This window comes from Rhineura floridana, chromosome 2 (assembly GCF_030035675.1).
Source record: "Rhineura floridana isolate rRhiFlo1 chromosome 2, rRhiFlo1.hap2, whole genome shotgun sequence".
NCBI lineage: Eukaryota > Metazoa > Chordata > Lepidosauria > Squamata > Rhineuridae > Rhineura > Rhineura floridana.
In genome coordinates, this window is record NC_084481.1 from 81,290,085 (window position 1) to 81,316,895 (window position 26,811).

General features: G+C 43.8%; 1 protein-coding gene across 6 annotated transcripts in view; it reads right to left on the reverse strand.

The window, feature by feature from the left end:
• PDIA5 (protein disulfide isomerase family A member 5) overlaps positions 1-26,811 on the reverse strand; it is a 271,149-nt gene that overhangs the window by 65,591 nt on the left and 178,747 nt on the right. For 4 of the 6 annotated variants that reach the window (XM_061609090.1, XM_061609087.1, XM_061609088.1 and 1 more), the window contains 3 exons: positions 14,152-14,222; positions 6,518-6,681; positions 3,738-3,868 (listed from right to left, as the gene is read on the reverse strand). In XM_061609090.1, coding sequence (XP_061465074.1) covers positions 3,738-3,868; positions 6,518-6,681; positions 14,152-14,222 — 366 coding nt within the window. Of the gene's footprint in view, positions 1-2,526; positions 2,583-3,737; positions 3,869-6,517; positions 6,682-14,151; positions 14,223-26,811 lie in introns of all 6 variants that reach the window. The other 2 variants (XR_009760542.1, XR_009760541.1) reach the window with 1 other exon arrangement.

Genomic DNA, 26,811 nt, shown 5'->3' on the forward strand with positions numbered 1-26,811 from the left:
TCATAAATCCATGTTGGCTTCTAGTAATCATTGCATTGTTTTCAAGGTGCTTACAGATTGACTGCTTTATCATCTGCTCCAGAGTTTTTCCAGGGATTGATTTTAGGCTCACTGGTCTGTAGTTCCCCGGTTCCTCCTTTTTGCCTTTTTTGAAGATAGGGACAACATTAGCTCTCCTCCAGTCATCCAGCACTTCACCAGTCCTCCATGATTTCGCAAAGATAATTAACAGTGGTTTTCAGAGTTCTTCAGCCAATTCCTTCAACACTCTAGGATGCAGTTTATTGGGCCCTGCCAATTTGAACTCGTTCAAAGTGATTAGGTATTCCTTGACCATTTGTCTATCAATCTCAAGCTCCAATCTTGCCTCTTCTACTTCATGTTTCCCAGGAGGGTCACAGATCCTTTTTTGGGAGAAGACCTAGCCAAAGTAGGAATTGAGGACTTCTGCCTTTTCTTTGTCATCTGTTATCATTTTGCCATCCTTATTGAGTAGCTGTGCCACCGTTTCTTTTCTCTGTCTTTTACTATGGACATACCTGAAGAAAGCTTCTTGGTTGCTTTTAGCATCCCTCGCTAATCTCAGCTCATTCTCAGCTTTAGCCTTCCTGACACCATCCCTGCAATTCCGTGATACCTGCCTGTACCATGTAAGGTGGAAAAACGTCATTATGATTTTTTGAAAGGTGTATGTTTCTGGATTGCATTTGCATATGATAGGCCTGTTCTGACAATATGGTAATCTTGTCATTGACTGGATGCATGAACTACCAGCACCAATTGCAGTTCCTGTCAACTCTCAAACTGCTCATGCCTATCCAATGGACTGACTTGCACTGCTATGGGCAAACTACAGTCATGTAGCAACCAGACTTTGAAATTGAACTTGAGGATTCAGATGATGACTGCAGCAGTGATAAACATTAAAATTAAGTTTGATAAAAGATAAGCAGTTGTGAAATGATAACATTGTAATCTCGGTAAATAAAAGCACATGCATATTGAACAGTTGCTGAACTCACAAAACTACTAGATGTTTCTCTGCAGTAACACTAAGTTACCGGTTATCCATACATAGGTAAAATTGCATAAAACATGGATATGCTCAAATGTGTCTAACTATGACATACATACATTTCTTTATTTGCTTATAGCCTATGACATATCAAAATCATATTTTTCATACTATGGTTTGTTGGAAAGGGAAATGAGTACCCTACAATTGTCTAAAATACTTTAGGTGCATATCTGGATCAGGTAAAGTGTTATATGAGTCAACCGTATAAAAATGAGGAAAATGTAACTTTTTTCTTGATATATGGCTTGTATTACAAAAATGGTAATGGATAGTGTTATTATTACAACTAATTATTTGTAAGAGACTTCATTAGCTTTCCAATGCAGTTTTGAATTTTAAAATCAGACACTTTGTTCACGTTACAGCTTAAATTAGAAAAGTTAGAAAAAGATAGCTTCAGCTATCTTAATGACATCATAAAGCTTAAGCATCCAGTTAGAGTGGGCTTTCACATGAAAATACAACCCAAAGATATACACCTTTCAAAAAACCATACTGAAATTTTACCATCTTACATGACATTGATAAGTCAATTTTCAACTCTTGGCTCATGGACTATATGGATCATATATTCCTCTGTCTAAAGTTCTATTAAGGCTAGTTTAGATGCTCTACTTCAAAAGATTTTCTGTTTCATTTCCCCATGTCTGAAATGGGGAATAATAATGTAGGAGTGATTGAATGGGAGGATCATTGTTAAGCATTTCAGCAGTCATTTGCAAGCTGCAAGAATATCTGTACTGACAATTTGCCTAATTAAACTGAAGGTTTTAGAAAGCATCAAGGAGTTCAGACAAACTGTTCAGATTAAAAAGCAAACCCTAATCATGGCATTTGTAACTCTTTACTGGACACTGTATGATGTGTCTTTGGCTAAGGAGCTTCACTGACCTAGGATGTGGCTCTGAATAGAGAAAGAAAATTATTTGTAGTAATACAGCCTGGCAATCTTAGCTGTTCTCCTTCTGCACTACAATAAGCAAGTTAGTGGTAATTGGTAGGCATAAAAACCCTGAGAGATTCTGTGATTGAGAAAGTGATAAACAAAGACAATCTATCAAATTTAACAGAAGGCACATTACAAGTGGAGAAAGGGAAACCTCACTACACAATGATTTGTACTTGTTCTGTTTCCCTATTAATGAAAGCAGAGATTTGAAATATTCAGTAGTTACTTCCTATAGTGCTTGATTAAGAACAGGCTGTGTATGTATGAGTGTATTATATATCAAAGGTACCACATCCACTCTCACATTTATCTGAACGCAGGAAGTGATAATATTACAACAGGTGTAAATACATTAATCATAGGATTCTCATGACTCCAAATTAAAAGCATATCCATTACTAAATATGGATCTGAAGTGGAGTCTTTTATCTCAAAGGTGTTGAGAAACACATCCCAACAATAGCAGCCCATTTTTCATTTCTTAATTATAAAAACTCACTTCAAAATTCACAGTAAGACTCCCTATGTTCATGACGCTCTTTCTTCAAACCAGTTCTGGTGGAACGAAGGAAGTACAGGAGAGTGTTATACTTGCGAGTAAATGTATCAGAGCAAGAATCTTCAGGGAGAAAGCTACATACATGTCCATTAGCATGGATGTGCGACTCAGTGCACAATTAAATTAGCTTACATAGAACACAACCATTGTAATTTTCTAAAGTCAACTACTAGGCTTAAATAAGCATTTAGGCATAACCAGATTGTGGATTATACTGTTCATTGTTTCTAAAAGGTAGCACTAGAACTGAAATGGTTCAGTAGCTTTACAGCAACATTTCCTTAGGTGTTTTGTAGTTCAGCATATTCCTACATAAAAAAAGGAAATCACTATTCTAAATGTTCAGAACATCAAAGATTTGTTCTCAGCACTGGAGTCTTTCATATTTGTGCAGAACAGGCTTGTTACCTGCAGTTTCTTATTTTTCTTTCAGATAGTATCCTTAGAATAATGTTTCTATTTAATTTAATTTTTGTATATTGTATTGTATTGTTTATATTGTATATTATTGTATTTTTATACCTGTGTTTATTTTTCTTGTAAGCCGCCTTGAGGGCCTTTGGCCAAAAGGCAGCGTAATAATAATAATAATAATAATAATAATAATAATAATAATAATAATAATAATAGAATTTACCATTTGATTCAAAATGATACAACTTGCCTTGGACTGATTGGCATCTTTCATAATGAATAAGCTCTGTTCTGTCAACATCAACAAGAATGTCACCACCAGTAAATTCTGCCTCTTAGAATTACCCATGGTTTTCAATAAGCATTAAACTTAGGCTTAGTGCTTTTTTCCACATCTGTCAAAGTAGTGGGGAAGTTAGGATTTGTTATAAAAGATGCTATTAAAAAAGCACATACTGCTGTGCGTCTCTTGCGTACAGGAAAATATAATACAAAATGTCATTTTGGGAGAGCAACCCTGCCCGATGTCAGGGAGCAAGTTCTGATGTTGGAGTCTGGCTACCCTGAAGTGCTGGCCCAGTGGATATCGTTAAGGACCAAACTGGGAGAGAATTGAGACATGCTTCTGAGGTTATCTAAATCTCTCCCTCTAAATGAGCAATGGACCATTACTCATCAGAATGCACTCATGTCTAGTTTGGTGCAAAAGCACTGAAAATTGACAAACATCTACTCACAAGGGGCATAGAACATTACAAGAGCATGCTTTTTCTTCTTCAAAGATTCCCTGAAGTCTTCGCCTGCAAGATGGATTACACTTGTCTGTCTTTCTTCCCAAGTTGGTTCAGGTGGAGGTGGTGCCTGTGGACTGAAGATTGAAGAAAACAGTAGTTTTTTTCCTTATAAGAATACACAGAAAATACCAAACCCTTCTATGGCAGAATTTTGCCAAACTAAATGTTTTGTAAAAGATTACGTATCTCATTACTGATTAAGACATCATGATAGGAATGAGTTGCAGAAAGGCTTGGGCTCACATTCTCCTCTTTCTGTGTGGATGTAGGGAGACAATCAGAAGCTTTTGTTTCCATTTTTGATTAAACAAAGCTTATTGTTTTATCCAAATCCAATTAACTGAGCTTAATCTTAACTATGTTTTTAAAAACAAGTTAACTTCAAACCATGGATTACAATTCAACAGTCTGTAGTTAAATGTAACCATAGTATGTTGGGTTTGGATATCATGCCATTATAATGTCTTAACTCAGCCATATGACTTGGTAAGCTCTTCAGTGAGTTAAGATTTGAACCTGATATCCCAAGTGCAAATAAAACATGCTTTGTACCATACCAATGAGTTCATAGCTCCTATAAACAATCCAATGGTAGCTCTTGAAATGCTTGCTTTGTGACAGATATACATCCTGTGGGAACCAGGTCTAGTTGAAGAGACTCTCACTATTTAGTGTATTAGTGTTTCAGGTATGTGCACTATACTTCAGGCTCTTTCATTAAGTCACAGTGAAGCCAAATTAATTAAACTTTTTATAATGATCTTTCCAGAGGCACAGATAATAAAGTGCAAAATACTGTTAATTAAAACTCAGATGCTCAAATGTAGAGGGTATATGCCTCAAGGCACATATATCCCAATTATGCAGTTAAAATCCAGCACTGCCAAGTAGTTTTCAAAATAATAAGAAAGGTCTTTTTATGCACCCTTAATGCCAACCTGGCAAATTTCAACCTTTTCAACAAGAGAAGAATTCACAACCCTTCTTGCCAAAGGACATTTTTGTATTTTCCCCCTTTATGCAAGAGACACACAGCACAGCAGTATGTGCATTTTTAACTCAAGAATTTACCATTTGATTCAAAATGATGCAATTTGCCCTGGGCTAATTGGCATCTTTCATAATGAATAAGCTCTGTTCTGTCACCATCAACAAGAATGCCACCACCAGTAAGTCCTGCCTCTTAGAATTACACAGTTTTCAATATGTATTTAAACTAAGGCTTAGCACATTTTTCTACATCTATCAAAGTGGTGGGGATGTTACGATTTGGGGTAAAATATGCTATTTTTCCAAAAGCAACTTTTTTTTTACCTAGATGCAAAACAAAATAAAAAACACAGATAGTCCGGTGATCCTGTATCTCTGTGTGTGTGTGTGTGTCTGTATCTATATCTATATACAGACACACACACACATGCAGACTCTAAATCCTTGCATTGATACTCTGTTTGCTTTTGGTCGCTACTCTGTCCCTGCCTTTCTGATTGACATCACTGGTTCACCTGCTGCTGCCAGATTCTGCACATTCACTGAACAGTTCCTCATAAAAAGGAAGGCTCTGGGGTTGTAACATCTATATTTTCACTTTGGTAGCGGCATAGTCAAACACAACGTACTGGGTTATTTCAGATATAATGTTCCCAATCTTCCAAACCAGGGTTGGGGACCACTTTTGGGTCTCTGGAACAGATCAGATCCTAGCCACCCACCTTTCAATAGCCTGATATCACAATGATGCATGGTGCTTTAAAGAGACTTTGGCTTTCCTGCGCATCATCTGATGGGAGGTTGAGCTGATGCCTGCTTTTTTGGCTGTGCACACAAGTTCGCCACAAAGAACTCACTCAGGGAGTCAGTCAAGAAGGCTTCAGCTCTACGGCCCATCATCTTTATATAGGCACTACCTGTGCAGGCAAGGCTTTGGCTAATGGGTGATAGAGTCAAAGTCTGATTTTCCCTTGCCAATGCACAGTCAGGAGTGCACTTTAAGACTCCCAATTGTGCACTGGCAGCTGTGTCTGTACCTGCTCCACACCTGACATCAAATATGACATCAGTTGTGAGGAATGTGGGCATGGTTTGAGAAAAATGGCCTTGTGAGCCAAAGGTTTCCCACCTCTATTCCAAACCATGGTTTGGTGGAATAGGAATGTTTTTTAAGGTTGTGCGATGCCTACTCTCCACAGCTGTTATGATTCCCTTCCTCTCACAAACCAAAGTTTTCCTCCAAATCAAGAATTCAAACCAGGATTTGAAGTGGGTTAAAATCAACAGCTTGGGAAGTGCAGGATGTTTGCTGTTCTCTCTGAAGTTTAAGATATTTGAAAACAAAAACCATTTTGTTTGTAAAAGAATTACAACTTTTATTTATTTATTTCATTTATACCCCCCCCCTTTCTTTTCATGATAGAAACCCAAGGCGGCTTACATATGGTTCCCAGGCAGTCTCCCATCCAGGCTCCCATCCAGGCATTGACCAGACTTCACCCTGCTTAGGTTCAGCAGGGAGCTGCCTTATGTACCTTCAGACCATAGCCTGGTACCTAAAATTGCCTCAAGGCTAAACATAGCCCACGTCTATTTAGCTGTCTGTGGGACACCACAATTTGGAAATGGGGCATTTTAAATAAAAGATTCAACTAAGAAAACATGGAGCTGCTGAAAGCCTTTTAATTGCAACCATCTGTTAATTGTGAACATGTTTGGTGCATGCCACTTACTTTAGGAGCCATTCAACAATTTTACTCTGTGTTCGGAGGTGTGGCAAAATATATTTCTCTTCTCCATCCTGGAAGTACTTGAGTGTCGGAAATCCTGATATATGAAATCTTTCTGCTACAGCTTTGTTGATGGTAGCATCTACTGCAGCCAGGACACCTGGTCTCTGCAATATAAAGCAATACCTGTCACTGTAAATCATCAGCTGTAAGCTTAAAAATGGAAACTTTACATACCATGAGTTTCTATTTGTAGATAGGGCTGGAGGACATTCCTCAGTAGGAATGACTCCTCCTACTGGCCGTGACAGGCAGGATCTCAAAGCTTCTTGGTCTCCTCTCTCAGGGGAGGAGGCGTCCCTCTCTCCAGACTGAACTGACAGAGCCAGGACAACTCCTCAGGCCCCATATCTGCAACCATTCAGACATCCCTAAAGTGGAAGCCTATACTAGGAAATAGCTGCAGAAAAGTGACAGACCAACACAGAGCCAACATGCTGGGGGAAAGGTCACACAGGAAGGAAGACACACAATACTAAACAACGTGTGCAAATGTAAAGCGCTGGCAGAAGCCCTAACTCCCCCACTCCCCGCTCCAGAAAGTCGAAGCAGAGGAATGAGAGGTGGGTGGGATGTCCTCCAGCCCTATCTTCAAATAGAAGTTCACGATGAGTAAAATTTCCATTTTTGCTAGATAGGGCTGGAGGACATTCCTCAGTAGGGATATGACTGAGCAGTGAGAACTCTGGGTGGGATTCCTCTAACAAGGGGGCAGCACCTTCCAGCCAAATGCAGCATCGGCTGATGAGGAGGAGTCTATTTTGTAGTGCCTGATGAAGGTGTGTGGAGAAGCCCATGTAGCCGCCCTACAGATATCTGTTATCGGGAAACCTCCCTTAAATCCTGCTGAAGCCACCGCCCCCCTAATTGAGTGTGCTGTGGTACCCAATGGAGTTTCCTTACCCAGCGTTTCATATGCATGTGCTATAGCCACTCTGAGCCAGCGCAAGATGGAGCAGGTCGTCACCTTACACCCCTTTGATTTCCCAGAGAAGGCCATGAAGAGGGCCTCTGACCTCCTGAACTCTAAGGTACGTTCTAGGTAGAAACAAACAGCCCTCCTCACATCAAGGGAGTGCCATCTACGTTCCTGGGCACAGGAGGGAGCGGGGCAGAAAGAAGGGAGAACCACTTCCTGTGACTAATGGAAAATAGAATTGATTTTAGGTAGGAATGCCGGGTCTGGTCAGAAGACCACATTGTCCTGGTGGCACACACACAGTTGAGGTCCGAGGACAATGCCCCCAACTCAGAAATTCTGCATGCTGAAGTAATGGATACCAGAAAAACTGTTTTGAATGTCAAGAGGTTCAGGGGACAGGTAGCCATTGGTTCGAATGGCAGTCCTGTTAATGCCATCAACACCCAAATAAGGTTCCAGTTTGGAAACCTGTGAATCACTGGTGGGGAAACAAGTGTCACCCCTCTCAGAAAACATTTAAGGAATGGGTTGGAGGAAAGCGGAGGCCCCCTAGGCTTAATAAAATATTACTAAGAGCTGCTGCTTGTCTCTTGATGGTGGCTGCGCTCAGACCCTTATCTAGGCCCAACTAGAGAAACCCCAGGGGGCCACTGACATCTCGAGACAAAAGTTCCACTGTGTTTGCAGAACACCAAGACAAGAAAACCTTCCACGTGGACGAGTAAACCCTGTTCGTGGACTGTCTATGCGAAGCCAGCAGCTTGTCAAGCACTTTCCCCTTAAAACCCTTACCACTCAACCACAACCGCTCAGCTGCCAAGCTGTTAGCCAGAACAGCTCTGCTCAAGGGTGGCAGACTGGGCCCTGAATCAGAAGATCCGTTCGAATGGGGACCTGCCATGGTGTCTCGACTGACATGTTCAGCAGGTCTAGAAACCAGGGACGTTGAGGCCAATACGGTGTCACGAGAATAATTTCTGCCTTCAATGTCCGAACCCGCTGGATTGTGCATTGTATCAGCCCGAACGGAGGAAAGGGATACAGGAGGCCTTGTGGCCACTGCAGAACGAGGGCATTTGCACCCTGAGCCTGGTGACACGGTGTTCTTGTGCAGAACTTGTCTAGCTGTGCATTTTCAGGTGTGGCAAAGAGATCCACTACTGGTTCTCCCCACCTGAGCAACACCTGTTGGAAGACTGCTGGGTTCAGCTGCCATTCTGCCTCGACTGCTGTCCTGCTGAGCCAGTCAGATACAAAGTTGTTTGTGCCTGCCAGGTGTTCGGCCTTCAGACAGGCAAGATGCCGTTCCGCCCATTTGAACAAACGCTCCACCTTGAGAATTAGGCCCTTCAATCTTGTGCCCCCTTGTTTGTTGACACAAGCTTTCACAGATGAGTTATCGGTGCATATGAGGACATGCCTCCCCTTGATCTCTGGTGCAAAGGCCTGCAGGCCCAGCCTGATGGCCCGTAACTCCAATACATTTATATTGAGCTCCGTCTCCATTACTGACCATGTACCCTGGGCTACGTTGTGGTCCAGGTGAGTCCCCCATCCATACGAGCTTGCGTCTGAGGTCATGACTACGCATGGAGGATCTTCCAGGCTGACCCCTTGGACCAACCTCTGAGGCTCCAGCCACCACCAGAGCTCTGTTCTCACTGTCGGAGGAATGGAGACTGAGCGTCTGTGTCCTAGAAGAATTGCCTCCTGGTAGGGCAGAAGGATCTGTTGTAGTGTTGTTGAGTGAAAGTGGGCCCACTGAACTACATTGTATGCCGAGACTATTGACCCCAAGAGACAGGCTAGACTCATCAGGTCCATTTCTGGTAATGAAACCGCTTTCTGAAGAAGCAGCTGAAGTCTTGAAGCCCTTTCTTCGGTGAGCCTCATGTGGAAAAGTTGCATGTCCAGGACCACCCACAAGTGCGGAATAGTTTGGGATGGGGTCAGCATGCTCTTCCTCCAAGTTCACTATGAAGTCCAGCCCCTGGAGCCATGCCAAGGTGAGATGGGTGTCTGTGCGTGACTGGTCCCTGGATGGTGCTCTCACCAAAATGTCATCCAGGTAAGGATGCATGCAGATCCCCATTGTTCTGAGATGTGCCACCATAGCTGAAAACCCTTGGTGCTGAGGAAAGGGCAAAGGGCAAAGCTCGGTACTGGAAGTGTCTGTAGTCATATGAGAACTGGAGAAAGCGCCTGTGCTGTCTGCAAATTGGAATGTGTAGATATGCCTCAGAGAGGTCCACAGAGGCCATCCAATCCCCTTTTCTTAGGGCTGCAGTTATGGACCGAAGGGTTTCCATTTTGAAGTGTTTCCTGGCCACCCACCTGTTGACCCATTTGAGATCCAAAATAGCCCTTGTATCGCCATTCTTTTTGTCTACTAAGAAAAAAATTGAATAGACCCCTGATTTCCTCTCTGAGGAAACTACAGGCTCTATCGCCCGAATGTTCAGCTGATGCTGAATAGCTTCTAGGTAGAGCCGGTGCTTCTCCGGCTTTCAAGACCTTGGGGTGGGTCGAAACTGGTCATGTGGAATTTGAACAAACTCTATGGCATATCCCATGGACACTGTGTCCAGCACCCATTTATCTGAGGTGATGTCTCTCCAGCGGGGGGCAAACTCTAGAAGGCTTGCTCCCACCCTGCAAGAGGCTTCTGGGAACTGCCAGTCAGGAGGAGGGGCCCTTTCGGGTGCCCTTCTGGGGCCTCCCCAAGGAGAAGGAGGTGCCTCCCAATTTAGTGGAGGAAGTGTGCCCTGTTGGTGTGTGCGGATATATTGCGTGTCCAGGACTTTACAATTGAAGAGCAAGACGTGTAGAGATCCACAGACAAAGAACTTAGTTTAAGAGTCTTTTACTTCAGACATTAAGGCATGCAAGCTTACAAAACGGTTTCACTTTCCCTCCACAGAGCTGCTTTCTCCACAGAACACAAACACTCACACAGAAGCAGCTTCCCCCACAGAGCTTTCGGTTTCTCGCCAGCCTTAAGTAGATAAGACTGGCCTCGCTGGGCACAGCTGCCAGCCAACGTCCTTGGCGCGCATCCTGGCTGGGTTAACCCCATAATCACATTTTCTTGCTCTGCTACTCATGTGAGGCACATATGCACGTACACACATATCCAACATGCCCACCCCCTCTGTCTTGTCTGCCCCAGCGAAGCCTGTTGGAAGGCTGACTGCAAAATCTAGAGGGCTGTCTTGAGGAACGAAAAAACTGCTTCTGTCTGCCCTTCCGTTCCTCTTTTTTGGCCATAGGGAGTGCTTTCTTTTTGTCCCTCGTTTCCACCAGGTGAGCCTCGAGGGGCTCACCAAATAGCTTAGAACCTGAGAAGGGTAGGGCAGTGAGGCGAGTCTGTGACCCTGCATCTACTGCCCACTGCCTGAGCCAAATGTTACATCGTGCCACGGTGGAGGCAGCCATAGACAGCACCGCAAATTGTATGGCATCCATGGATGCATCAGCTGACAGAGCAGAGGCATAAACCACTTTCTTTAAACCTTAACGAATTTTGGGACATTGTCCCGTGCCCCCAACTCTTCAGCCCACATAAAGACTGCTCTGGAAAAAACTGAAGAAGTGGCCGCTGCTCTGAAGGCGACCACATCTGGTTCAAAACTCCTGCGAAGAGCTCCTTTGACTCACTTATCGCATTGGTCCTTCTGTTGGAATCACTGTGGAACTTGCAAGGGCAGCAATAGGCGGGGATCCACTGTGGGAAAACGTAGCCATGATCCTGTCAGCAAAGACATAATGCTTCTTTGCTCACTTGCCAGGTAAGCTTTGATTTGCATGGTGATGACCATTCAGCACCCCACATGTCATCAAATGCCTGGGGAAAGGGAACAGTAGCCTGCTTGGTGTCCTTGGAGGGGAAAGCCTTTTTAGCTCCTGCCGAGGCTGACTGGGTGGATCCCTTGCATCCTACCTCTGTCTCTGGCAGCTGCAGCACTCTGTGCACCTTCAACAGGAGTGGCTGAAAAACCTCTGGAGCAAAAAGCCTAGGTTGTATCTGGGGGCCTCTATGTCCTCACCAGACAGCTCCCCCTCTTCCCTGTGCGGCTCGAGTAGATCTTTGAAGTCCAACAGCTCCGCTTGTAGGACAGGGGCCTGCCTGGGCAACTGTGCCTGCTCCTGCTGTGTGAGCCATTGAGGGTGAGGAGCCTGCGTGGGTCTGGGGGGAGGAGCACCTCATTACCCCACCCAGCTCACCAAGGGGATCCTTGTCATTTATTGGCGCTACCTTAACTTGCTCACCGTGTGTTATCGCAGTGGGTGGGGGTGAGCCCCCCCGACTCATGATCGGAAAGGGAAGAGGACCTGGAATGGCTGGATCGCGATGGTGAACTGCCATGACCGTCTTCCCTGCTGGAGTCAGTGGAGGGGGATAAGTGCCTCCGCTTTCCCCTATGGGAGTGCTTCCTCGAATGTCTGCGCTTCTTATGTTTAAAGATGTGTTGGAGAGAACCACTGATTTCAGAAACGATAAGCTCTTTGACCCAAGTCATGAACTTGGGAAACAGAGTGGGGAGGGAAAACTGCCATACCTTCTTCCAGCAGATTCACCCCCCCCCCCGCTGTCTACGCTGAGGGAAGGAGAAAATACTGGTTGGACATTCATTGCTCCATGTTGCTGTGGCTCCTCTAGGTCCCTCGCCTCCCCCACGTGGCAGGGCTCTTGGCTGGAAGGTGGGGAGGAAGTGGGTGAAGCCAAAATATGGCGGCCTTGACACACCGGCACTAAGGGAAGAGAGCATGAAGCCGTTTCAATGGCGAGCTGCCTTGGTGGACGCTGCTCAATCTCTTGCTAAAAATGATCACCGAAGCCGAGACAAACCTTGTTCTTCCCAGGAAGGCGGTGTGAGGGGGGAGCCAGAAGCCGCGATCCCGCTAAACGTGTGCGTTGCGGAAACGCGGCTCCGCGGTGTGAGGGGAGAATCTCCCGTTTGAGCTGCTGCTGCTACTGCTGAGACACTGCAGCTAGCCGTGCTCCGGCCTTGCTTTAAGCTCTGGTCCGACGCCAGGGAACCCAGCCGAGTTCAGAAAATCCTCCCAAGCCCCAGACCCACGGACAGAAGGCAGGGGAAGGGGAGGGAGAACAGACAGGAAGTAAGACAAAAGTAAGGAGAGAAGAGAGCTAGCAAAGATAAAAACGCTAAGGAAGAAAAAAAAAGTACTGAAGGAGAAGAAGCTCTGAAAGTAGAGAAGAGAAAACAAACAAACAACCTTCACTGACCGCAGGCAGGGCCGGTTTGAAGAGAGGGACGACTCCTCTCCCGGGAGAGGAGACCAAGAAGCTTCGAGTCCCTGCCTGTCACGACCAGTAGGAGGAGTCATCCCTGCTGAGGAATGTCCTCCTGCCCTATCTAGCAAATGGGAGAGTAAGAATTCACAGACCAGTCATCCAGAGTCCAGAATGGGTTTACAAAGGAAGTACAAAGCATATAGACCAATATGTACTTGAACCTTTCTATCACCACCACTAACAGGACAGTTTAACAAGTTTTGTTAAGACAAACCATGCTTTAAGGGTAAATCAACATGAAAATGTCCATCCAATATACAAGACATTATAGCTGTGTGTTACAAGCAGGGAGAGAGAAGAAAAGTGAGCGTAGAGGTTAGCTGTGAACCTATTAATTGGCTAACATACATAATCAACACTGGGATGGTGTTAGCATGGCCCTGGGTCTCAACTAAGGAGCTTCTACAAGCACACTCACAAAGACTTTCATTTGTAGAGCTACCCCTCCTAATGACCTTATTGGTTTTGCAAAATTCTACCCACCCTTATGTCTGCAACCATTGGACAGCAGGTGAGAATCTCCCTCTGCTCCCAATATTTTATTTATTTATTTTAAAATATTTCTATCCTGCCCTTCTACCCTATAATAGGGCACTCAGGGCGGCTTACAAAAATAAAAACAAACACGTACATAATAAAATTGTAAACAGTAAAATCACAAAAACATTAAAATAAATTAAAATACATAAAATACAATTAAAACACATAAAATGCAATATATATTTATAATATAAAAATACCCAAAGGACAAAGTCTCAAGTGCTCAGATTGTGTAGCAAGGCAAACTCTTATTGCATGACCTATTAGTGCATGGCTTTAATTATATTAATGATAACAGTCATGCCTCATTCTTCTCTGCATTATTAGAATGCAATATAGGTAGGCAAAAAATCAAGTCAAAGTCTGTGACACCTGCTTAAACAGATGTACAGAATAGGAGAACACCCTTAGTAGCTTACAAGTGCACAGCATTAAATGCAAGCCAGTGCTTTCTTACGTTTGCGTTAAACATGAATTCTGTAATTACTGAAGGGGACAAAACATTTATGTGCAGCATTTTGGCTCAATTACATTATGTACAATTCAAGGCTCCACAGCTGAATATATAAACACCCCATGAATGTTTTGTTTGTGTTTAAAGACAGAATGTTCTTGCTAACAATTTTGGCAGAGCTCATGCATTACCGATGAGATTCTACTTTGCAACCATCTCTTTTGCAGCCCCTTGGGGAGATAAGAACAGCTGAAATTCTTGCAGCAAGAAAGAACAATTTTTATGATTTCAGTTATTTATTAAGGATCATTTGGAAACAGAGTTAGGAAAGGGAATTAACTTACATCACTGTCTGCATGGAGTGTCTCAGCGGCCTTCTCATATTCTGGCTTCATTTTCTTACAGTGCCCACACCCTGAAAGAGAAAAGTTTTTCTTTACAAAAAAAATTGGTTCACTATATGCATCAAAAACTCAGAGAGCTACCTACAACCGAGTTTCCAAAAATCTCTTCACTCCTCTAGGGTGACAATACCAGCTAGCATTTTTTTTTAAAAAGTACACATCAGACCCCATGTAAAACATGTTGATAGTTTATGACAGTCTTATTTGCCTTCTGCTTTGCAGCTTTTAGATTAACATTTTAATGCTGTTTTAAAAACTTCTCTGTTTAATAGTAATGGTTGCAATTTGTTTTTTGAAAAAGCAGATGCAACTAAAGGAACTGATGGTTTAGTAGCAGCAACTTAATCCTCCGGTTACCACAAGAATCTGAAAGATATATTGCAAATTTAAGCAGATATATGTTAAAATGCAGCATCCATTGTATTTACATTATAGACTGAGCATTTTATACCATTTTTTCATCAGTATACAAGGCACTTCACCAACATTTGCTCAGCACTTTCTTCAACACCACCATAAGACAGGCCAGTATTATTATCTGGTTATTACAAGCAGGGATAAGACTGAAAGATCAGCTTGCTGGAGGGCACACTGTGAGTTCATGGTTGGTGTGAAATCTGAAACAGGATTTCCTGGTCCACAGCGCATTCTATTAAACACTTCGGATTTTAGGGGCCCTCTCTGGGTCTCCGGTTAAGTTACCTCAAACTCCAGACCCTCAGTTTCATTAAAAAAAGTTTTTAGTTTCTAGGTGGTCTGGTTCAACAGTAGGGTTGCCAGGTCAGAAGCATCCCAAAGCCTGGGATTTCAGGGGTGGGCCCAAGTGATGTCACATGCATGGGCCGTAGCAATGTCACAGAGGGTGGCCCGAGTGATGTCATTAAGCATGATATGTTAAGCATCAACCAGAGTTCATTGGAGCATACAATTCAAACAAAAACATTTTTCTGATTGGAAATTAAGATAGAAATCTTAGCTAAAAGATGGAGCCTGGGTAGGGCACATTTAATCTAGCCTACTTGCTTCTGGCAAGAAGGGTTTAAGTGTCCTCAGGCCAGTCACCAGAAGGTCATTGTAGGAAGAAGGGAGCCTAGTGTTGTGTAGATGTTAGATGGCAACACTCAAGAGTAAAGATGGATGCCCCTGAAGACAGCAATTTTAAGGATACTAAGGGACTAAACCCCATAGAACTCAATAGGCCTTACTTTTGAGTAGATATAGTTTGGATTGTGCTACTGATAAAGCCTGACTAGGGATCCTCTGCAAAAAATATCCATATCCAAGTACGGTTGGCAATCCTCTGCCTGGAATGCCTGGCCCCTGCCTTTTAACATGGCTGCTCCAAACTTCTTAACAGATTTGACCCTTCATTTCAGAAAGAGATCTGAGAAATGAGTAAGAAGATTCTCAACCCTTTTCTGTCTACCCTGTGGGCTGCTATAAACTCACTGTGACAACCAACCCAATTCCTGTGTAATAACTGACAGAGAGAAAACACACATGGTTTGCTCTACCTTCACAGAACACAACAGTTGCAGCCACACTTACTTCCCGGCACATGAATTCTCTTTTACCACTATTGGGCAAGAAACAAACCATCATTCAACCAACAAGGTGCATCATCAGTGGGTTTAAAGGGGTTGAGCTGAGTGCATGGAACCACTGTTGTTGCTTCTATGGATGTAAGAGAGTGAGGTTAAAGGGAAATGAAATGCAAATAGAAAAAAACAAAAGACAGTGAAGACTTCCTAAATGCAATACCATACCAACTACAAGATTCCTATGACTAAGGCAGAAAACTCAGAATCCCACAACCGGGGACATAGTGCGAAGAACTATTTATTATACAGCCATGAGAGTGGCTGTATACTATAGCCAGAGTGGATTTTTCACATTCCGTAATGTTAAATTGAAAATACCCCCATGCCATTCTGATGCTTCCCATAAGCTCATTTCAAAACAAAACCTTACATAACGTATAGTCCTGAACTCAGAAACACTTGCTTAACAACCCTCTCAATTTTCATGGTGATACACAAAGACAGAGAGAATAGAGAGTTCAAAGTTCAAAAAGAGAGGGGAAAAAACCAGAGCCCTTTTGGACTTTTTTCTCTGAGAGTTCTCATAATCTGCTGAAATTCATTGAAACTCAGCCATGTTCACAGAGTACCTGTAATCCTAATACTGACCTTGCCCCATACTCTGACCTTCATCTTCTGCAGTTTAAAGGTTTAAAAAATGCCTGGCTGATTTTTAATTAATTTAATAAATTTTAGCTAGACCCCTATGATAACACGGGGCATGCTCAGTAAGAGCCAACTGACAGTGTTCTAAAAGCCTCACAGCTGTTGGGCTTGGCTAATCAGGGGGTCACACCCACACCAGACTTTGATTTCACATGAGACAGTCATGGCTTCTCTCAGAGTATCCTGGGAAGTGTGGTTTGTGAAGGGTGTCGAGAGAAGACTCCTATTCCATTGACAGAGCTCCAGTGGCCAGACTGGTTTAACAGTCAGCCACTCTGATTGAAGGTCTGTGAGGGGAACAGGGCGTCTCCTAGCAACTCTCAGCACCCTTCACTAACTACACTTCCCAGGATTCTTTGAGAGAAGCCATGACTCTCCAAAGTGAAATAAAGGCCTGGTGTGGATGTGGCCAGGGACAGCTTTGCTTTAAATTTGGGTGGGAGGCTACATGTGCCTGCTGTAGAATAAAAAGGTGGGGGAAATGCTGGAAAGCAATGATACTGTTCACAACGTTTTCCTTTTGGAAAGGAAAGGGTTTTTCCCTCTGCCCAGTGCCCACCCACCCAATCTCCTCCCCTCCCCTCCTCCGGGTCAGTGTTGGACTATGACCTGGGAGTAGGGTTGCCAGGTCTCCGGTTTTCTGCCGGAGTCTCCAGCAAAAGTGGGCCGTCTCCGGCCTCCGGCCATATTTAGTGTGAAGAGGCTGATCTCCGGCTTTTGGACCTCCCCCTCAGGCACGCATGCGTGATTGACACGCATGGCTGCTGGGTGGGAGGAGCGGCCGCGATGGGCGTTTCTGGCTGCGGTTTGCATCGCGGCCGATAGAGCAGTTTGGAATCTCGTTTGGAAGCAGAAGGCTGCTGGGTGGCAGGAGCAGGTTGGACTGCGGCTGATTGCAGAGAGAGGCCTGAGAGAGAGAGAGGCCTGAGAGAGAGAGAGAGGCCTGAGAGAGAGAGAGAGGCCTGAGAGAGAGAGAGGCCTGAGAGGCCTCAGAGAGAGAGAGAGGCCTCAGAGAGAGAGAGAGGCCTGAGAGGCCAGAGAGAGAGAGAAAGGCCAGAGAGAGAGAAAGGCCAGAGAGAGAGAAAGGCCTGAGAGAGAGAGGCCTGAGAGGCCAGAGAGAGAGAGAGGCCAGAGAGAGAGAGAGGCCAGAGAGAGAGGCCAGAGAGAGAGAGAGAGAGAGAGAGAGAGGCCAGAGAGAGAGAGAGAGAGGCCAGAGAGAGAGAGAGAGAGGCCAGAGAGAGAGAGAGAGGCCTGAGAGATGGGGCTCAGCAGTCTCTGGCCATCACCACACCTTGGGGGAGAAAATCCATCACACACACACACACACACACTCTCACACCCCGGGGCCCCCCTCTTCCTTTTCTGATTGTGGAAAGCTGGTGGTTCCATGTCTGCCACTGCTCCTTGGATTGTTGAAAACCAAATGTTTAAATAAGCAAAATGTATAGCAGGATGAGGTTGCCATGTGATTTTTCCAGCTGGGTTTGTGTGTGTATGGAACTTCAGCAGGTGAACAGGCCCGTCCCCTCATCTCTGTGACAATGAAAGTTCTACGTCTTGAATTTCTGGCTGCCACCCAAAGAAAGCTGGCAGCCCAGGGAACAGGTGGGTGCAGAGTGGGTCTTAAAATAAAGAAAGAATCTTGCAGACGGAAGGCAGGGAAAACCAGGCCAGGTTCCCCAGGAACAATGTCTGTTTCCTAATCCCTGTCCCTGATAAATCACAGTTTCCATTTTAAGCATCACTTGTGTTGGAATTGTGGAAATGCAACTCGATTTGGGTGTTTCCACGTCTGGAGGGAGACAGAGAGGAGACTTCCAGGTTGCTAGGCTGTGGCTTTCCTTTGGTCATATGCTCATCTTCCTTCCTGAAAACTGATACCTCTTAGGAATGCCGACCACACCTTCCAACTCTCTCCTTCCTGCTTCTTCTCTGTCTCTTGAAGAGAAGAGATGTCTTTGCTTTGTCTCTCTCACCTGCAGCATGAGGGCAAAGGCCTTGTCAGGTCCATGAACCTCCAATGCAGGTAGTTTACTAGAACTAGAATCCGTTTCCTATCTATTGTGTATTTCCTTCAATGAAGCAAGCTGTTCCTTATTTTACTAAGTCTGAATCCTCAGTTATTGCTGCAGCGTAAAAGTCTGCTACTTCACAGGGAAAGTCTCTCTCTCTCTCTCTCTCACACACACACACACACACACAGACACACATACACACACACACACACATCAGCGCTGGGTCTGCTCTTGATCCCAAACCTAACTCTGCTAACAAGTTTCTAGTCTTTTTTCAGCATTGAGTTGCCTCCACTCAAGACTCTGGAAATTAAACCTCTCAGTGTGCGCGCAAAGCCCCCCGCAGCAGAGTAGGAAGCCTCTTTTTGTCTGTCAAGAGCCATTGACCACCAGCAGCCAAATCAACCTGAGGCCCCAGCTGGCTTTGTCTGTGGGTCAGTGGCCTGAGGAGAAGATGCCTTGGGTCAGCTGCCAGCCTGCCCAATGTGCACTTTCAAAATTCTCCTCAAGCAGAGACTGTCCAGTGCTGAACACCCTCCCGCCTGAGAAGAGCCTGTGGAGCAGGTGATATTGGGGGACCTGCAGGCCAGAGCCCGTCCCCCCCTTTTAAATCAAGGGAAGATGGCCGTAACTCAGTGGTAGAGAACATGGACAGTCGCTGCCAGTCGCTGTAGACAGTGCTGATGCTGAACCAGATGGACCAATGGCCTAACTCAGTATAAAGCAGCTCCCTGTTTAAATCACCCTTCATTCAGAACCATAAGGACTGGAATCTTACTTTATTTTTAGGGAAACTGTTGCGCATGCAGAAGGGCCCAGGTTCAGTCCTCAGCGGCATCTCCAGGTAGGGCTGAGAGACACCCCTGCCTGAAGCCCTGAGAGCCGCTGCCAGTGCAGACAGCACTGGGCTAGAGAGCACCCATGGGTCTGTATCCAACATTCCTGGGTAAATGAAGCGGATCCTTGCATCTGGTCCAATCCTGTCTCAGGCCAGGGCTCGGAGTCTTAGTTTGCCTTGGCCACCCTGCTTCATCTGCCCATGCTGGGAGCTGCACAGCAGGAGTTGGGCCCATCTGTTCTCCTGGTACCTTTCAGTAGTTTTCAGGTTCCCTTAAGGACATAAGAACATCTAGTTCCTCACCCCAACCGTAATAGGAAGCCTGCAAGCAGGACCCTTCTGGGAGGAAGGGCGGGATATCAGTTTAATAGATAAATAAAATAAATAAGCGCAACTGGCCTTCACAGGCATATTGCCTCCAAATGTTAATGCAGCTTCAAATAGCATTTGCCTTTTTTGCAGCCACATCACACTGTTGGCTCATATTCAGTTTGTGATCAACAACAATCCCAAGATCCTTCTTGCATGTAGTATTGCTGAGCCAAGTATCCCCCATCTTAATAACTGCATTTGGTTTCTTTTTCCTAGGTGTAGAAATTTACACTTATCCCTGTTAAATTTCATTCTGCTGTTTTTAGCCCAATGCTCCAGCCTATTAAGATCCCTTTGAATTTTGTTTCTGTCTTCCAGGGAATTAGGTATTCCTCCCAATTTTGCATCATCTACAAGTTTGATAAGCATTCCCTGCCCCTCCTCATCCAAGTCATTAATAAAAATGTTGAAGAGCACTGGGTCCAAGATCAAGCCCTATAGTAGCCCGCTAGTTACCCCCCCCCACAGGTTGAGAAGAAACCATTGATTAGCACTCTGAATATGATTGTGTAGCCAACTGTGGATCCACCCAATAGCTGTTCCATCCAGTCCACATTCGGCTTGCTTGTTAATCAGAATATCATGTAGCATTTTGTCAAAAGCTTTGCTAAAGTTGAAATATATTGTGTCCACAGCATTCCCACAGTCTATCAGGGAGGTTTGTTGTTGTTGTTATGTGCCTTCAAGTCGATTATAACTTATAGCGACCCTATGAATCAGTGACCTCCAAGAGCATCTGTCATGAACCACCCTGTTCACATCTTGTAAGTTCAGGTCTGTGGCTTCCTTTATGGAATCAATCCATCTCGTTTGGCCTTCCTCTTTTTCTATTCCCTTCTGTTTTTCGCAGCATTATTGTCTTTTCTAGTGAATCATGTCTTCTCATGATGTGTCCAAAGTATGATAACCTCAGTTTCATCATTTTAGCTTCTAGTGATAGTTCTGGTTTAATTTGTCCTGACACCCAATTATTTGTCTGTTTTGCCTAGAATGCCCTCCCTTGTCCTTAACATGGCTGCAACCATATCTACTCAGAAGTAAGTCCTATTGAGTTCTATGGGGCTTAGTTCCTTAATAAGCATGTTTACAGTTGCTGCCTTCAGGGGCATCTATCTGTGCTCCCATCTAATGTCTCTGCAACACTAAGCTCCTTTCTTCCAATAATGGCCTGGCCTGAGGGCACGTAAACCCTTCTTGCCAGAAGCAAGTAAGCTAGATTAAATGTTCCCTAAAGGCGTTGAACTGTGACCTGGCAGACCAGGGTTCGAATCCCCACACAGCCATGAAGCTCCCTGGGTGACCTTGGGCCAGTTACTGCCTCTCAGACTCAGAGGAAGGCAATAGTAAACCACCTCTGTCTGAGTACTGCTTACCATGAAGACCCTATCTGGGATCAACTTGAAGGCAGTCCATTTCCATTTTGCATCACCCTAAGCTTGTGAGAAAGAATGACCTTGTCACTTCAGATGGACCTAGGAACGCCCTATTTTAGGTAAGATTTCTATTTTAATCTCCAGAGAATTTTTTTTGAATGGTATGCTCCAAGCAACTGTGGTTGATACAATGTATCATGTTTAATGATATCACTAGGGCCCACCCCGTGACATCACTAGGGCCCACCCCGTGACATCACTAGGGCCCACCCCGTGACATCACTAGGGCCCGCCCCCTGACATCACTAGGGCCCACCCCCTGACATCACTAGGGCCCGCCCCCTGACATCACTAGGGCCCGCCCCCTGACATCACTAGGGCCCGCCCCCTGACATCACTAGGGCCCGCCCCCTGACATCACTAGGGCCCGCCCCCTGACATCACTAGGGCCTGCCCCCATTTTCTCAGGTTTTTGGATGGTTCCGACCTGGCAACCCTACCTGGGAGACCAGGGTTCGCATCCCCATACAGCCATGAAACTGACTGGGTGACCTTGGGCCAGTCACTGCCTCTCAGCCTCAGGGGAAGGCAATGTTAAAATCACCTCTGAATACCATTTACCATAAAAACCCTATTCAAAGTGTCAGCATAAGTTCGGTTGTCTTGAAGGCAGTCCATTTCCATTTTCAAACATGACTGCACAGAAATAAAACCCACTGAACTCAAAAAGTATGCAAATGATCAAACTAGGGTTGCCAGGCCCAGCCTCCAAGAGATCTTCTGTATCTTTAAAAGTTATGCAGGGGGGAGGGAGAATTTCACCTTGTGGTTTTTCCCATTACAGTGTTGCAAGAAAACCTGTACTTGGTTGAATTTTCTCTTCTCTTAAAGATACAGAATCATTCTCAGGCCCTGAGCCTGGGGAACCCAGATCAATCCCACCCTCCCTTCTCCCTCCTATCCTCTCCCTCTTGTCCCTTCCTTCCCCCTTCCTTTGTCCCTCCCTCCCCATCCCCTTCCAATCTCCTCCTTCCCCTTCCTCCTCCTCCTTCCCCTGGTCAGTTTTACCTATCTTAAGCACGATTGCACGGAAGTAAATACCACTGAACTCTATAAGCATGTAAATGATCAAACCTGCCCTGCCCTCCCCCTTCCTTTGCCCCCCTCCAATATGCTCCTTCCCCTTCCCCCCTCCCCCTCTCCCATGGTCAGTTTTTCCTATCCTAACCATGATTGCATAGGAGTAAATCCCATTGAACTCAATAAGCATTCAAATGATCAGACCTGCTTTTCCCCTCCTTTTCCTCTCCCCTCTCTTCCTCCTCCTCCCTCTTACTTCTTCCTCCTCCCCTGCCCACTCCAGACCTCCCTCCCTCCCCCCCGGTCAGTTTTACCTATCCTAAGCAAACTCAATAAACATGCAAATGATCAAACCTGTCATTCTCCTCCCCTCCCCCTCCTGCCTGCTCCCATCCCAGTCCTCCCCTCTGCCCTACCTCCTCTCCCTCCTCCTCCCCTCCCCATCCCCTGTGGTCAGTTTCACCTATCCTAAGCATGACAACAGAGAGAAGACATGTGCTGTGCTGATCTTGTTTTAGCAGAAATGAAGTAACATTATTAAGACAGTTGATACAGTTCAGATGGTCACTTTAAATATGTCTGATTTACTTTGCAATTTTAGTGAAGTTTCCTATAGGAAACCATTTTCTTTTGTTTCTATTTCTGTGAATATGTGAAGTACAGCAACACTGCAAAATTTACACTAAAAAACTCCAAACATAATTGTGGAATAATGGCACTGACTATTCTGCAGAATAGTTTCCAGTGGACATCAGGAGTGTCTCAGTTTGCACACAATAAAACAGTGGGAGGTAAAATATATTCTAGCAAAATGCTAGGTGTGCTCTATGTTTTTAATTGACCTTGCCCACCTTGCCTTAAATGTAGTGGTTTAAACATAGCAGGCTGAAAACATGCATCCACTTTTTTCCAACAGCTGGTTATTGCTGAAGTAGCAACATATTGTACAGTAGGGCCCCGCTCATACAGCGGGTTACGTTCCAGACCCCTGCTGTAAAGCGAAAACCGCTGTAAAGCGGATCCCATTGATTTACATTGACCAAAATGGCGCCCGGCAGCAAAAAACCGCCGTAAAAATGGAACAGGCGCTGTAAAGCGGGGCCTTTCTACAATTCACAACCGCTGTATTAGCGGAATGCTGTAAAGCGAAGCGCTGTAAAGCGGGACCCGACTGTAATCAGTCTGATTTTACATCAAACTGCAGTTTCAGATTCAACTGCTAATGCACCCAAAATAGAAATAGAACATAACCTCCAATTTGAAATACAAGAGGTTGTCTTCACCATCACATGACATTGACCAATAAAAAGGCTTAGAAATTAATAAAAATAAATTTGACACAGATTTCTAGGATGAATGACAGAAATAAAATTTTCTAGATTATATTCTCTGTAGAATCATTAGTAACAGAGGAAAGAAGCAAAGTAACAAGAACACCAACAAACATACAAAAATATAATTCACCATCTCTGGAGATGGCAGTGTTGCCACCACTCACCATATGCTCAGAGGCACATGTTACCAAATTCTTCCAAATTACACAGGGCACTTAAATCCTTCTTGCCAGAATCAAGTAGGCTAGATTAAATGTTCCCTACCCAGGCTCTATCTTTCAAGATCTTGATTTCCAATCAGAAATGTTTTTGTTTGAATTGTATGCTCAAGTATCATGCTTAATGACATCACTTGGGCCCGCCCCGTGATATCACTACGACCCATCCCCATGACATCACAAGGGCCCGCCCCTGAAATCTCAGGCTTTGGGAAGCTTCTGACTTGGCAACCCTAATCAGTATAGAACTTATAACCTTTTAATAATTTTGAGTAAATCCCAGTCAGTTCTATCTAATACTTGTATGCCTCAGTATAAAAAGACAAAACAGAATAGGTCATACCCTTCAAAACAAATTTAAAAATCAAACGTAGCTACCGAACTCTTCTATATTCAACAAGATTAAGGGAACTAGACATGGATCTCATTTGAGATCTAGACTTCAGTAATTCCACTGACATCAGTCAATTTATTATTCCATTTAAACTCTATGGAAAATGCACACTGTATTGGCTAGAAATTATTACATTATGCAGTTCATGGTTCTTGCATCTGGGATGGTACAGGCATAATTGGCCTCAGCTGTATAGTGTGCTGAGTGGATAGATGGACTAGATACTTTCAATGTCTCATTCTTCCAATTTTTTCTGATTTTATCATCATGGGTGGAACAAGCAGATACACATAGCAACAGAACTGATATTTGCTCATTACAAAAGGGCCCTAAGGCAAAGCCATTCCCTTCATCATCATGTACTTATGCATACCTACCGAAATCTTTCAATTCCTTTGTTACTGTATGGAAATTAAACTCCAGACACCAATATCTGTTCAATATTCTGCTTTTATATGGTCTTGCAAACAATCATTGAATCCTCCCATCTTGTTTGTGAGCCACAAAAAGTCTAATCCCAAAGCTGATTACATCCCTCCTAACTACTGCTTCATACTGCTCTATACAGTTACGGATTCCTTTCTGTTAAACTTCTCTTGCTTTTCCTGACAAAACTCTCCAAGACGCCCTTAATACAGATGCTGTATATGTTGCATTGCTTGGATTGTCCAAGGAGGCTCACAGTTTTTATGGCAAAACACCTTTGATGCACATTCTTGTAAGAGATGCCCTTTTGTGTTAAGTGAATATTGACATGATTGCACTAAAAGCCAAAGATCAAGGAAGTGAAGTGACATATCCTGGCCCCGGAGGAGAAGAAAAAGGTCAAAAAATCAAGTGCAAGAACAATCCTTATGTCAGTTGTAGCACACTAACATCACCAGTTCATCCAAGTCTTGTCTGGAATATCTGAGAATACATAAGAGAACAACATAACTGAGAATCAGACTTCTCAGAGTATTATTAGAATTAAATCCCTGATCAGAGCTGATTGCAAACAATCAGAATCACCCTGTTTGATAGGGATATATACAATGCTACATTTGGCCTTTGACTAAATATTTGCAGTAGTTATATTTACTGTTTACATTTATAAATCGACCCTCTTCCTGCAGGATCACAGCACAGTGAGCGTACATAATAGAAACCATAAAACAATTAATCACAGTAAATCAATAAAAACAATTCAAAGCAATTCAGCAGCAGTGTCTAAAAGGCCGTATTAATTCAACAACCTCCCCAAAATGCTTGTGTGAAGAGATGTATCTTAAGCTGTTCTCTGAAGATATGTAATGCAATGCATTCTATGCAAGACAGTCTATGACCTGCAGCTACTGCTGAACTGGGCAGCTAGGGTGGCTTAGTGAGACATGTTTCAGATTTTATTGTTGATGTATAAATCCCTAAATAGCTCAGGGCCTGGATACTTAGCTTACTGCCTTTGCTGTCATATACCCAGCCAAACCTTAGGATTTTCAGAGGAGGCTCGGCTGACTATCCCATCACTTGTGGATTGCCATCCAGTGATTTCTCAGAAATGGGCATTCTCTGTGATATTACTGGCCCTCTGAAATGCCCTCCCTCTTGCAGCAACATAAGTACCCAATGCGGTGAGAACGAGAACTAAAGACACATCTGCTCCAACAGGCTTTCTCTGACTCTTAAGAAGTTTTCAAAATATGTGGCTATGTTTTTGCTTTTCTAACATCTTATTACATCTTATGATATGGTTGCATTTTAGATCATGTATACTTATAGTTTAATTGTTTGCTTTATATTCTCTTGTTTTTTGTAAATTGCTTAGAAACAGGCTTTGGTATTAAACTATATATAAATATATGAAATGAATGAATAAAATATTTTGTCTTTGAGAGGTACAGCCCACCTTCGAAGTGTCAATTGGCTACAGCATGTTCTAACCTTGACTGCTCAGTATTGGATTTACATATTAATGAATTAATATAAAAGCCTCAGAGTAGGCTCTAGAGCAGGGGTTCCCAAACGATGGCCCATGATCTTAATTCAGATGGTCTACGGTGTGAATTCAATGGAATTCTATGGAATTGAAACTATAATACAATGAAATACAATACATAAGAAATAAAAGAAATTAAAATTAAAAATCATGTGGCATTTAGCATAGCACATTACAATTGCTATAACAGGCAAAAAAATTCATTGTGGTCCGCCTAGATTCTCAGCAATTTTCAAGTGGTCCATGGGGAAGTAAGTTTGGGAACCACTACAGAGTATCCATGGTTATGTATGAGTAGTCAAGAACCCTTTCCATTAACAACTTCTGTGGAGTAAACACTCTCAGTGGCTGCTTCTCAGTTTGATGCTATCTTTTTCCTGTAATCTGGCAAAGCCTAGATGCCTCCTGGAGGTGTGTACATTTGTTGTTATTTATTTATTAAATTTATATTCTGCCCTTTCTCCCAGAAGGAGCCCAGGGGAAAGGGACACAACTCTAAAAACTTCTTAAAACATCTTAAAAATGTCTTTTGAACATCTTAAACATTTAAAAAACTTTAAGGTGGTATTGTTAAAGTCCAGGTAAGCCCGGGATTAGTTATGTAGCAGCTTTTTAAAAAAAAGTTCTAGACTGTTAATTCCATGAGCCACAAGAGGCCTAACCAGATAGGAAGAATAATAAAAAAAATAAAAAATAAATACAGACATAGGTAACAATCCACAATGTGGAAAAGAGACCCTGGTTTAAAGGGTACA